This window comes from Phyllostomus hastatus, unplaced genomic scaffold (assembly GCF_019186645.2).
Source record: "Phyllostomus hastatus isolate PE091 unplaced genomic scaffold, TTU_PhHast_1.1 phas_contig_40, whole genome shotgun sequence".
Classification (NCBI taxonomy): Eukaryota; Metazoa; Chordata; class Mammalia; order Chiroptera; family Phyllostomidae; genus Phyllostomus; species Phyllostomus hastatus.
Genome location: NW_025333872.1, coordinates 63,748,608 through 63,762,598, shown reverse-complemented (window position 1 = coordinate 63,762,598; position 13,991 = coordinate 63,748,608). Strand labels below are relative to the sequence as shown.

Genomic DNA, 13,991 nt, shown 5'->3' with positions numbered 1-13,991 from the left:
AGTTCCTACCCATTGTAACAGCATGGCTGGAACTGGAGAGCATTAGCTAAGTAAAATAAGCCAGGCAGTGAAACACAAATACTGTATGATCTCACCTTTAAATGGAACCTAATCAACAAGACAAACAAGCAAGCAAAATATAACCAGAGACATTGAAATTAAAAACAAACTGACAGTGACCTGATGAGCAGGGGGAGATAGATACCAGGGGAAAGAGGGGAAGGGTCAAGTCAAGGAACATGTCTAAAGGATTCATGGACAAAACCAAGAGGGGTGGAATCAGGGGAGGGAGGTGAGGATGGCTGGGGTGGAGGGGGGAGTGGAGTGAGGTAAATGCAGACAACTGTATTAAAAATAAATAAATAAATAAATAAATAAATAAATAAATAAATAAATACTGTGGTACATTTACACAATGGAATACTACACAGCAGAAAGAAAGAAGGAACTCCTACCTTTCTCAACAGCATGGATGGAACTAGAGAGCATTATGCTAAGTGAAATAAGCCAGGCAGTGAAACACAAATACCATATGACCTCACCTATAAGAGGAATCTAATCAACAAAACAAACAAGCAAGCAAAATATAACCAGAGACACATTGAAATGAAATAAAGAACAAACTGACAGTGACCTGAGGGGCAGGGGGAGGTAGATAAACAGGGGAAGAGGGGAAGGGTCAAGTCAAAGAACATGTCTAAAGGACTCATGGACAAAGACAACGGGGGAACAATTGAATGTGGGAGGTGGGGGTGGGTAGGGCAGGAGAGAGTATTGGGGGAAAATGGGGACAACTGTAATTGAACAACAATTTAAAAAAACGTTTTTTAAAAAGAATCCCCTGAATTAATTGCAATATTCATTTTTCATTGTCTTTTATCTGTAGCAAGCACTATAACTTTTGAAAGATAATGCCCTAAGAATTGAGTTTTGAACCAAACATTTTGATTTCTAACCTTAATTTTCTATTTCATATAAGCATTAGCTTGAAAAGGTTTATTTACTTTTCAAGCTAATAAAAACAGAAACATTAAAAACCAGGCAAGATCCTTTAACTACATTGAAATGAACCTAGAGAATACTAAGAAGAGCAGAAAATGAGCATCCAAACTTTAGATTTATGAAGGAAACAATTCTTAAATGATAAATGTGGCTGAAGGCGAGAGGGGTATGAAGTGTTTGAAGCTCCTTCTAAGTAAAATTAAAGCTGCCGTCACCTTTAATTCATACACGGGTGGCACTGCCTCCAGGGGTGTTTGGAAATATGGGCAAAACTTTTGGTCTTCACAAGGCTAGAGGTGTTGGGAGCTTTTCATGTTTGTGGACGAGGAACACTAAATCTTGTGTGATATGCAGAATAGTCTTATGGAACAAAGAACTGCTCTGCCTGAAAGTCAATAGGGCCTGCACTGAGAAGCACTGCTATACATCTAATAGAGATAAACTCAAGTCTCACTGCCTGGGGAAAAGGGCAAGTTAGTCTTCTCGACTGTCAAAATATAGCCAATGCACACAAAACTCAGAGACACCACTCACTTGTCTGTTCAGCTTCTCCCTGCTCCAGATCATTTTCCCTCCTCTACAAAGGGAATATCAATGTAAGGTCAACTATTTGCACTGAAATGCTTTGTAAATAAGGTTAAGGAAAATTTCAGAGCTGCTGTTGACATATTTCTTTTTTATTCCTCCTATGTAGTCAGTCACCAATCCTTCAGTATATTCTTTGAAATAATGCTCATGCTCTTTCTCTCTCCCCTCCCCCATTCACTCTGCTTCCACATATTCTTTGCACATACCTGCTGGACTCTGCGTGAGAGGAACAGCCTCCCAAGTTGCCCATTCTAAGGCTAAGTCCTCTCCTATCCAGTCCACCCCCTCCCTCCAACTGCTGCTCCGTGTTCCCTAAACATCACTTTCCCCACATCGCCTTTCTACTCAAAAGTCTTCAGGGAGCTTCTACTTCCTATCATATCACCCCTTCACCATCACATCAAAACTTACCAAATCTTAGGAAGTGAAATATGAACAGTGCCCTTTCCATCTTTGTGTTTTAATTTTCATCTTTTTCATCTTTGTATTTTCCAATGTGCCTGACACAAACTAGATGCTGTATATATATTTAACTACTATGCAATGGAAATTCAGTTCTTAATTTTCAAGGCTTCCATCCAAACACTTGTTAAAACTGTTTCGTTTTCTACTTTAATCCAAGTCCTTATTCAATTCATTCTCCTTGTACTCTTACAATATTATCATAGCAAAGAATGCAACACTTAGCTTGCTTTTTGTCATGATTTATCACTGTTGCAAATTTTTTCTGCTCAATTAGTTTATAAACTACATACTATTGAGCACACTACAGAGCAAATGGTAGCAACACTCCAAGTCCACACTAATTGTTTATTGGTTGCTGAAAACAATCCTACAGTTTGTCTTTACCAAATTCCATCATGGTGTATAAAGAGTATTCAGGGCTTATGGATCCTTTCCAGGGCTAATAGTACAATCAAATCCTTAAAAGTAATTTGATGCCTGGCATAAGGCTGTAGGAGAAGCCTGTAAAGTTAATAAAATGTTCCCACTATAGGCCATAAGTTTTACAACAGATCTTTCAGCTAAGATCCATGAAAAAGAAACATAGCTAGGTAGATGGTATATCAAGTTGTATTAATTTATATATAATAACTCTTTCATTTCTGAATTTGTCTTTGCTTCCAGATGATCCCTGAACACTCCTACAATCTCACTGTATAAGCAAAGTACTCGATTGAAGACTGCTTCCATAGGTGTACAAGTCAAACAGCCTACACACCACAATTTCTATGCATGTATTTGATATGCAAGTGTTTTCGAATTATGATATTTTTACTGACCAGTCTGACTCTTTAATTTGATATCCAGAGATTTGCCCAGTATTTTTCAGAAACAGTCCCAGCCCTGAGAGCAAACACACCTTGAAGAATGTTTCCATACTTTATTCTGTTTATTTCTCATCCTTTTTAAATAGGGAAAGCATTTATAATGTCCTTTCAGTTACATAGAATTGGAATACTGCTATGTAACAGAAATCACCACATTAATGCACAGGAATTAAAAGTCAAGCAACTTTGGTCTGGGCTGCATTGAATTAAGTCTTGACCTTGTAAACATTTCCATAGGAGGTAGAACATACACATTTGACTTTTTGTCAAATAAGGGACAGTAAACAATGAATCTGAGATCCTAATAAATTAAAGGTATTTTAAAGGCATTAAATAAAATTTTCTCTTTTTTTAGAAACCAAAGATGAAACAACAGCACACAGATTTTCAATAAATTAGGAAGTGAAAAATTAAATCTTCATAGTTGAAATATTTGCTTCTTCAAAGCTCCATTGGTTCCACTTGATAATATTTGAAATGATGATTAATAATGAGATCATATTTTAAACAACTTGTGTGCAAGGTCAACTCTGCAAGTATCTCCAGTCACTATGGGAGGTTGTCCATAATTTTGTCCCTGTGACTTGAAAAACAATGTCCTGACACTGCATATTTTATTCTTTGTACTCTGATGGGAGTCCCAGTGAATAATATTTAGCAGTAGAGATTTTTAAAGTTTAACGCCCACCCAACACTGTGGATTTAAGTGCCTCCAGCTGCTGTTCCCATGAACACAGTGTTGATGGGTGGTAAAGAGGACACCATGTCTCTACCATTTGCTCCGTGGGAGTCCAGGGCTTCTTGAGCCGGATACTGATTGGAGGTTCCATACATACACTGGGATGAGGAGGAAGGAATTGAGGTTTGCATGCTGGATGCTGCAAGGGAAAAGATAATCAGCAATTGTAAATTGACATTTTCTTTTCTCTGCAAGTGCCACTCATTTTAGGCCTCTGTGTTTGTTTTTGCATTTAGCACATGTATCTGTACTAAGTTTGAGTGTGTATGGTTTCTCAAAGTCATCCTCTTCTTCCATCTTTCCCCTTGCTATTCTTCCAGAATTTATTTCTTCTATACAGTGTGCAGCAAAAACTCAATGTTAAACTTAAATCCACATAACTCTACCTCCAAAAGATATACCCAGTACACCCCCTCTTTCCATCTGCACTCACGCAGTGGTAGTTCCAACTGCCATCTTCTTCTTAGCTGGACCAACACAGCAACCTCCTAATTAGTCTTGTGACCTTACTTTTGACCCACCCTCTCACCCTGCAGATAGAACCAGGGTAATCTTGCTGAATCTTAATCGGATTGTCACTCTTGTCAAATGTTACAATGACTTCCCATTACTCAGAACAAAATCCAACCTCCTTGCCCTGGTTCAAAATATCCGTGTGAATTTATGCACCTTCTGATTCATCCTACTCTCTTCTTCATCCATCATGCTCAAAACACACTGGCCTTCTTTCAGCACAGTGAATTTTCCAATCGTGTTCCCATTTCAGAGCCTATGTAGTTGCTGTTTCTTCTGCCTAGAACTACATCAGATCTTCATGTCATTTACCTCCTTAGCCCTCAGCTTTCAACTCCAGTGTTCTCACCTCAGGTTTCCATTCTCAACCACCTTACTTAGAAGTAGTCCCTCCATTACTATCTGTCACTTTACTCTATTTAGTTGACTTCAGATTAACTGAAATTATCCTTGCAATGCATTTACTTGTATATTCATTACTTTATCTCCCTTTACTGAGATGTAAACTTCTTATAGGCAGGAACTCCAGCCTGATCACTCCCATATCCCCACACCTAGAATGAAGTTTGGCACAGAGTAGGTTCTTAAAAAAATCACACTAATTGGCTCACTAACACTACACTTCTTGCATTTATGGGTGCTGTCTTCTCATTGTTGTTTTCCTTATGTTCTAATAGCCATCTTCTCTGTCACCAAAAACCAGGATATATAACTAAGGAGACATAAGGTAGGTGCTAACTCCCCCTGTGCAATTTACCCTATTATTCTGTTCCCTCTTTTCACCTGGGAGCCCCGCATGTAATTTACTTGTAAGCCAGGCCTGACACCTCAAGCTTAGAATCCATCTGACACCTAAGCTATGTTCTGTCAAAGCTTGCACTATCTCTACAAGCAAACAGAACTAATAGTAACAATAGCAACATGGTACATTTTAGTCTCACAGCGAGGAAACTTCCTGAAGTGGAATTTTCTGCTTCATTAGAGTAACCTAGAAGCAATGACCATCTGTAGACAGCATGAGCTGAGCTGCCAGACTCTGCTCGGAGAGCATCTGTGATGGTCACAGGAAGGGCAGAAGTACTTCCTATTGAATTATTGGAAAAGCACACTGAATGGGGAAAGATAGAATTTATCTCATTTTCCCTTATGCTTCAGTTGGGTGTTAATGCCCTTCACTTATGTTGGTCTGAAATCAGTTCCACCGGAAGGTTCCAACCATATCATATAAACATTAACACGCTGCCTTGACACTCACATGGACGTATGCTTGTCCTATGATACCTTATCAGTTATTTTAGCAACTAAATTTCTATGTATGCTTTTTTCCTTTTCAACTCTGATTTCTTGAGTTTCTACTATGTGGCAGACACTTTGCTGGGAGCCGGTAATGCATCTAGTTCAAGTTTCAGAATTTTCTTAGGTACAGCAACCTGGGTGGAAGAAGATGCTACAGGACTCCATTGCAAATGCACTGTTTTGATCATTTTTACTTAAACTGTATGTTATAAAACACTCAAAATAGCAACATTTTCTACAGAGGGATCTAATCACACTTTACATGCAGTTGAGAACATGACTACCACAAGTCACCAATATTTTCAACTTGGAATGGTTTTAGGGTGCTGATGTAGGTCATGGGACCCAGAGGTACCCATTGGCTCTGCCTCTGGGTCCATCCGTGAACAAGAGAGTAAGAAACAGATATCATTCTTATTCTCATAAAACCCACAGTCTTTCAAACTGCCTTTGACAGGTTACATTAATTTTTGTTTATACAAGAGATACCAGCTATTCTTTCTGGAAAAAATAACAGATCTAGCCGTAGAATTTAGCAGTAGTGATATGCATTCTGTATAGTGGTAAACTGTTACTTATAGATACCAAAATATAACATCAGACGCAAAGTGATGAATCAGCTGAAGGTCCATGAGTGGCCAAGCCACCTCAATGGTCACCCTCCCAAGTAATACTGAATATCTGAGGTTAACCACTTTTTAAAATATTTTTCAAGAACTACTAAAATAATTTACCTACTACTGGAGTTCGACACGCAGCTGAAGGTGATGTGTCTGCATAAAATGAGCTGGTCTGCTTTCTACTACTGTCATCTAAAATGTTAAGTGGGTCGTGGATGTCACTGTAGGGAGGCAGTGAGCGAACACTGCTGATGACAGAAACATGTTGATTCACCATCGATCCAAGTCTGTGAGACTCTGGGTAGTTTATATTGCTTCCATAGTACCCTGCAACAGAAAACATCGAGAATGGACTGTTAACTTATTACAAAGACTATTTCAGGAAGGCAAAAAGGGACAAGATGATAGGATGGAGTCTAAAGATATCATACCGTAAATATTGCATTCACACCTACATTTACTATATAGTTGGATTTCTGCTTATATGTGGAATAGTTCACTAGCTGTTTTGTTTTTGTTTTTGAAAAACATACATGAGTTATCCTGTTATTAATTTTGAGATATAAGATTACATCTCTCTAATTTAATTCCCCTTATCTAAATTACCAAGATCTTCGATGAATGAAAAAAAAAGCACTATTAGCCTCTCACAAAGACTACCCTGCTTGTCAAATACCAATTTTATTTATGGATTCATGTTTCTGAAAAAAGGACTGGCCTACACTTAGGAGAGAAGCTTCAATGCAGCCTACACATAGAGCTTAATTTGGTGGTTGAGGAAGTCCACAGGTCTCTCTAACTTCTTAACTGGCAGTGTTTTATCAGCCTACCAGGGGGCATAGTTTGGGTCCTAATTGTTAAGATCTGCTGCTAAGTCTCTGGAAAAAAATATTCACTAAAAATATTTTCAAAGGACAGAACATTCTTCTTTGGGGCTACTAAGATTGGTCTCAAATATGGTTGACATCATATTTTTTCATCACATGTGGGACGTAAAAAGACAACTATAGTAAAGCCACAGAATTAGGGGTATGTTTGTATGCAGCAGAAATGAGCCCCAAATTCCAAGTTTCTGTGATCTTCAGAAAGTTTGCGTGGGATGACACGCTACTCAGCAAGGGTAGAACTTCGTGTCTGATCTGTTTTATCACCCACTCAAAAGCCAGGAAATTTAAAAAAAATTTTTCATACCATTTGGTGAATTAGGAGGTAATGTTGCTCCTTGGCAGCTGGCAGCCCCCGCATTGCTCAGGAAATTGAAGCTTCCTGTATTTAAAAACTGCATACTGTGTGCGTCTTGGCTGTGTGGGGATGGTCCATAGCTGGAAGGGGGCCGAGAATTATATGGAGACCCAGCACAGCTGCCACTGAAGAAGTCTCTAGAAAGCTGCTGTTCACTCCAGGCCATGCATCGACCATGCTCAGGGCGATGAGGATAGAGTCCTGATGTGGGGTGAGGTTGTGCCCTGAACACAGTCTGATAGTTAGAGTTGGTCCCATAGAAGTCGTGGCTCGCTTGAGGAAGGGAAGGGTAAATGGGCTCTGGGTATGTTGAGCAGTGTGGCGGGACTGACAGCACAGGACCCACACTTGGGGGTCTCCCCACCATTGGACCCTGGTTAATGACACTTCCTCGACTTGCCATGGCTGGAGAAATGGGTGGTGTCATCAAATGACCGGCACTCTGGGAGAGCTCCATCTGACCTGGGAAAAAAATTACCATAGTGTTCACTGAGTGGTATATTGAAATATATGGGCCACTTCTTTAAACATTAGTCAAAAGATTTATTATTGTATCTTTTCCTAACTTGATTCATTCCTAGTCTCCCAAAACCACAAAACTGGGAACACTAAAAACTTAGGTTTAAAAACATCATCATAATACATGTATATTCCATGGCAGTGGAGACGTCGGGAGTTAGTGACTGAGGAAGAAAGTCTAAGACGGCTTCCTGCTCCCGCAGGTATAGAGACGGTTAGAGCTCAAGCATGGAGAGGGCAGATGGGTCTGCTGTTCTCATTTCTCTATAATTAATAAAGAAGCTGAACGTGACCTGCTTTGATTTTTAAGGTAAAAATGGACAATAAAGTCAGAATGACCACAGTTTTAAAGCAGCCAGTTCAAAACATCATGCAAACACCACAGATGATCCATGAGTTATGGATGGTGCCAACTCCTGAGCCTCCAACTTCCCATTGGTGGAATTCAGCCCTTGAACTACTAGGCTCTTCCAGGTTTAAAATTCTGAGTGTCCAATGAAGTAATGTATGTAAAAGGATTTCAAAAAAGACATGAAGCAGTAAGCAGACTGAAGAAATTATCTAGTAGCTAGTTCTAGCCACTAAACATTCAGAAGGGCCCAAAAGAGACCACAGACCAAAAAGGAAAATTATAATGGTTGTGCAAAAATGGCTGAATCCACTTCTTAATGAAGGAGAAATAAGTCTCCTCAAAACTCCAAAATAAATAGCAGCCCTTTCGGGTTTTATGCAAACCTAATCTAACTTTTCCCCACCAAATGAAGATAACTAATAATTTGCACTTCTGGTATAACAAAGAGAGTGTGCCAAAGTACGATACCTATGTTAACAATGGTATTGCTAAAAGTTTGAATAACAAATGCTGAAAGTCATAAAAATTTTATAAACTGTTATTATAAGTCAGTTAAGGTAAGCCTCTTTTAATTCTTGGAGTGCCTGGTAGTTACCCATTTTAAGAAAACAAAGGAAGAGTTTCCTGTGATACGTACTGAAGCCTAAGTGGTTTTCTTGGCTGTTGCTCAGCGTACCTGTGAGCGGCATGTTGTCTGTGTTTCCAGCAGGGAAGGGGTGCAGGGCAGAGGGTAAGCCTCCAGGCTGACTGGATGACAGAGGAAGGTAGGGTGTTTCCACATGGCTTTCATTCTTCACAGTGTCACTGGAAACAGCACTCGCCTTATTACGGTTTGCCAGAAAGCATGAACTCGGAGAAGCGGTGAAGGCAGCTTTACTTGCATCTGGAAGGATTTTTTAAATGGGGAAGTTAGTATCATTTCCATATTCCTGGTGGAGAAGCCCAAGTAAAAGAAATGGAAAATATTTTAGGATTGTATCAGAAATCTGGAAAGTCATGAGAAATGATTTCCATGGGAAACAGGCTGGCAGCTCTTTGTTCTTGGTGGTGGTGCTGGTTTCAGTTAAGTGTACACTTGTGAGTAAAGGTGCATCTTGAGAAACACTGAAAACAATCCACTCTGGCATGAACAGTCTTCAAAATGCAAGTCATCACACACCAAGGAGATGTGTTCCTTTCTTCTCTAAACTACTAGGGCACTTATTTCTATACCATTTATAAGATGGTTTACTACACATGTCTTAAATTACACTTAATTTTTGGATTATAGTCACCTCTTCTATTTTACCTGAATTCTCAAAAGTTAAGAATATTTATTTTGTATCTCTCAGAGTTTCCAGATAAATACTTTGAATACTCAGTAGAAAAGAATAGTCCACAGAAAGGAAAAAATAGTGCTCTATTAGTGTTAGTGTACCATGTTAGCAGTGACACATTTGGAGTAAACTCTGAGACAGTTATAAACCCACTAAACAAATCCCTGAACTTAGGTTTAAGCAAAGAAATATTCAAAACAAGATATGCATTTTAAATTACCTGAATTTTTCATATACTTGTCCAATAGATTCTGTAACTCCTGTTCTTTGTCATTATTAAACTGGGTCTCCATGGCCAGGAGAATGTATTCATCCAGAAGCATTCGGATCAAATGGAAAGAACCTTGTTTGTGGGTGGGGAATGGGTAGAGGGCATTATGAGATGAAATAAGGGGGAGAAAGAGAAGAAAGAGAAAGAGGGAGAAGTCAAGTTATCTTGGTGACCATCTCGCAATACTTTACAAGGAGCGACTGAAATAAACAAATACTTGTTGGACTTTAAATGACCTTCTAAGACCAACATGCTTAACCTAGGTCTCTAATCTTTCTGTGCACCGCCTGCCCAACTCACTGTGTGTACTGTCCTGCCAGCTCTTTGGCAACTAATTACATCAAAGGAAAATACGGATGAAAGTGAGACATGCTTTATGCTTTAAGAGGGCACACATTGGAGTGTGATAAGCTTTAACCTGGGGAGAATAAGCTCTATTCTACTCTATTTCTGTTTACTTTGTACTAAATAATTAGACAATGGCCGACATGGTCTGGAAAAAGTATCAAGTAAGAAGATGTCTTTACAGCCTGAAACAGAATACCTCTTTGATTTGAAAAAAAAAAAAGCAAAAGAGTAATTTTCATGTAGAAGCTGTTCTGGAAAACCTTAACCTTCTTTAACTGTTCAATAGGTTTTCAACAAAAGTCTTTTTTCATTAAAAAAAAGTCAGGCTTCAATGTTGTATATTTTAAGAAACCTTAACTGAAAGCAGGAGAATTCAAATAATAGACTCAATACACTTTGCTCATCCCTCAATACAAGTTAACTGATTTTATTTAATAACATTGAAAACTAAATAAAAACAACTTATTTAACTGTGATCTATTTTATACTGTGAAGATTTCTTAAAATGCAACTACTAAATGCAGAAGTACTGTTCATGAGATAGCTTTATAACAATAAACTAAAAATCCCATAAAATCTTTTTAGGAAAAGAAGGTATTTAATTTTTGATAAAGCTAACTTAACTCAACTTGATTCACAAGTCACATAGCAGGTAACATGATTCAGAAACACAAGAGCCTGTGTTCTAAGCTGTTCCTTAACTCCTGAAATGCAGCTCTGTGGGTTCCCAAAGAGATGCAAAAATTTGTCATATTTCAAATCATAGTGCCTTGGGAAAATAATGTATCATAATTGTTTATTTACTTGTTTAATAAAACTTATCCAAGCACTGATGGAATGGAATGACAATAACTATTAATTATTAAGTGTTTACTGAGTGCTATTCTCCTCCTTCTATGATAAGCAGAGAGCCTGGGTAAAGCCTAAGCCACACAGAGGTGATAGGATTGAGCTCTGCCTGTGAACTGACTCTAAAACCCAGGTTCATAACTGCTAGTCTCTACTGCTCAATATCCAGACATGGTTGGAGAAGTGACAATGTCACATGTTTAAAAACTGATGGGAAATGTGACTGGGGACAAATGATGTCATTCACTTCAGAAGAGTTTTATAAAGCACATAGGATACCAAAACTGGATGCATTGTTCAAGGTGAGATTATGCATTACTCGAGCACCAAAAAAGCTCCACTTCAGCAGAAAGTCTTGAGCCCTCTTCTTTAATGATTTTCCATTTTGTTTGCTGGTCTGAAAAGTAAAAGAATAAGTTGGAACTATAAAAATCTGTCATCTCATCACTACATGCATGCTGCACAAGAGCAAGAGGTAGGTCACTGTCTGACAACCAACAAGACACGTGGCAGGGCACGCCATTTGTTCATGGAACAAAATGGTCTGTCCAGGGATACAATGGCCGACATGGTCTGGAAAAAGTATCAAGTAAGAAGGTGTCTTTACAGCCTGAAACAGAATACCTCTTTGATTTGAAAAAAAAAAAAGCAAAAGAATAATTTTCATGTAGAAGCTTTAGTCTGTCTCTGTGGTCATTTTTAAGGTTAATAGATCTGTATTCTGTATCATTATATTACCTAATAGAACTGAACAACAAAATGAAATAATTTACCAAATATTTTATCCCTTTATTTTATTTTGACAAAACAGAAGGTCAAGTGTGAAGGAAGGGTTATATATTTCTGTGAATGATTAACTCTGACTTCTCTGTTCCTGAATGATAATCTGTTTTCCTTCCAGGAGAAAAACACTCTCCACACTGTAACTAGTTTCCTTGATATGGAAGGGCTAACACCAACTAGCGTGGATATATTTGTTCTTACTGTCTTGTTTCATGATTGATGACTTCAAGGGTAACTGAAAGAGTTGAAGAAACCCCACAGAAAACACAAAATACTGAGCTCTTTGAATTAAAAAAAATGTAAATACTTAAAACCATATTTTCTGCCAGCATTTATGGAAATGTGCTTTTCATAAAGGGCTAGAATCTTTCCAGTTTCTAAGTTTATCTTTCACTACTGCTGTTATTCAGCCATAAGTCTATTAACTGATAGGGAAGGTATACAGTAGTCCCCATTTATCCAAAGGGGATACATTCAAAGATTCACAGCAGATGCTTGAATCTGCAGTTAGTGCCAAACCCTTTATATGCTATGTTTTTTCCTATAAATACATACCTATGAGAAATTTTCATTTATAAATTAAACATAGTAAGAGATTAGCAATAATAAAATAGAACAATTATAACAGTAAACTATAACAAGTTATGTGAACATGGTCTTTCTCCTTCTCTCTCTCACTCTCTCAAAAAATCTTATTGTTTTATATTCACCTTTTCACTTTAAGGAAGCACTTTAAAGCTTCTCTTTGGTGTATCTGAATTGCCGGCATCACTACTCTTGTACTTTGGGATCATTATTCAGTGAACTAAGGGTGACTTGAACATGAGCTCTGTGATACAGTCAATCTGCTAACCCAGTCCACTACTGCATAACTACGGTCAGGGAGCATGTGCAGTGTGGATTCATGGGACAATGGAAGAGTCACATCCTGTCAGGATGGAGTGGGAGGTTGAGAGATTTCATCACATGACTCAGTGCAGAATTTAAAACTTGTGAATTGTTTATTTCTGGAATTTTCCATTAATATGTTCAGACCACTGTTAACCAGAAGTAACTGAAACCATGAAGAGTGAAATTGCAGATAAGGGAGGACTACTGTGGTGTTTGCCTTGCAGTCCTTTGACGAGGAAGGATAAATACAATTGAATTGGTGCCCATGCTCTCGAGTCTGGTATATTCCTAATTTTGGTATTTGGGCTGCCTTATTTTTAGGGCTTCAAAACTCTTCAAAGCATTTTTACACACAGCCTTTCACCCCACCCCCAGCAGTAAGAAATTACAACCACATTAACATTTATTATTAACAAAAATGTAATGACTCTGTCATTGAAAAGTACCTTAATAACTCTCTGCTCTACCACAGTATCCAACCATTCAATAAAAGCTTCCACAGTGGCATTCTTCTTAAGGAGATCTTTCAGTTCTTGGAACACTGTGATAGAGTCATCTACCATGTATAAAAGAAAAAAAAAAGCAGAATATTACACTCGACTTTGAACCCAAGAGAAAACCTAAAACTAGAAATCATTAATAATATTATACAATAAAAAGGAAAGATAGTAGATTGAGTTAAATGTGTTAAAGGAATTCATTTCATATCCTGAGAACAGTAAAAACATTCTTGGTACTTTATTCTTCAAAATTTTGATCATAAGTGTATCTTGGTATATATTGAAATACAGGTTTTGATATTATATAAGTATATTATACTAGAGAAGAGTCAGTTGTCAACATAGTTGATTACTCATTTTGAATCCAATGCTTTCATTAAATGGAATGACTTAGTTGAAAGTTAAAGGATGAACTAAGGTTATTGTTTTCCTGCTTTATGAAATATTCTTTATCTTTAACAGAACTTGAATTTTGCACTGAAGAATTGAGCCATTTGTATAAATAATCTTGCATCAAGTAAAATTTAAAGGGCCAGTATAAGATTATCATTTTATTAAAGAGTTCAAGGTTTACTGAGTCCCAAAAGATACTATAATTTTATGTTAAGAAACAGAAAGCAGGGCTGAGGTTGGACCATCCCCAGACAGCAATTCATTACTGGTGCTGTAGCCTATACAAAGTTGCATTATTTTGTTCTTTTCAGAGAGAAAGGAAGAGAGAAAGAGTGGGTTATTCTCCCTTGGGAACTGAGCCTGGTTGTCTAGTCACACCTAGGGACACGGTAAGCTCTCAGGGGGTCCAAACCTGATCTCGGATTTTCTGCTTTGAAA

At 37.9% G+C, this 13,991-nt stretch overlaps 1 protein-coding gene across 1 annotated transcript in view; it reads right to left on the bottom strand.

Moving 5' to 3' along the window:
- Window positions 1-3,563: 3,563 nt before the first annotated feature.
- Window positions 3,564-13,991, bottom strand: part of RFX6 (regulatory factor X6) — a 53,066-nt gene continuing 42,638 nt past the window's right edge. Inside the window, exons 13-19 of the mRNA XM_045843855.1 lie at window positions 13,107-13,216; window positions 11,266-11,383; window positions 9,739-9,861; window positions 8,879-9,085; window positions 7,281-7,793; window positions 6,204-6,416; window positions 3,564-3,799 (exon numbers count right to left, since the gene is read on the bottom strand). Of these exons, the coding sequence (XP_045699811.1) occupies window positions 3,624-3,799; window positions 6,204-6,416; window positions 7,281-7,793; window positions 8,879-9,085; window positions 9,739-9,861; window positions 11,266-11,383; window positions 13,107-13,216 (1,460 nt within the window). The 3' untranslated portion in view covers window positions 3,564-3,623. The remainder of the gene's footprint in view (window positions 3,800-6,203; window positions 6,417-7,280; window positions 7,794-8,878; window positions 9,086-9,738; window positions 9,862-11,265; window positions 11,384-13,106; window positions 13,217-13,991) is intronic.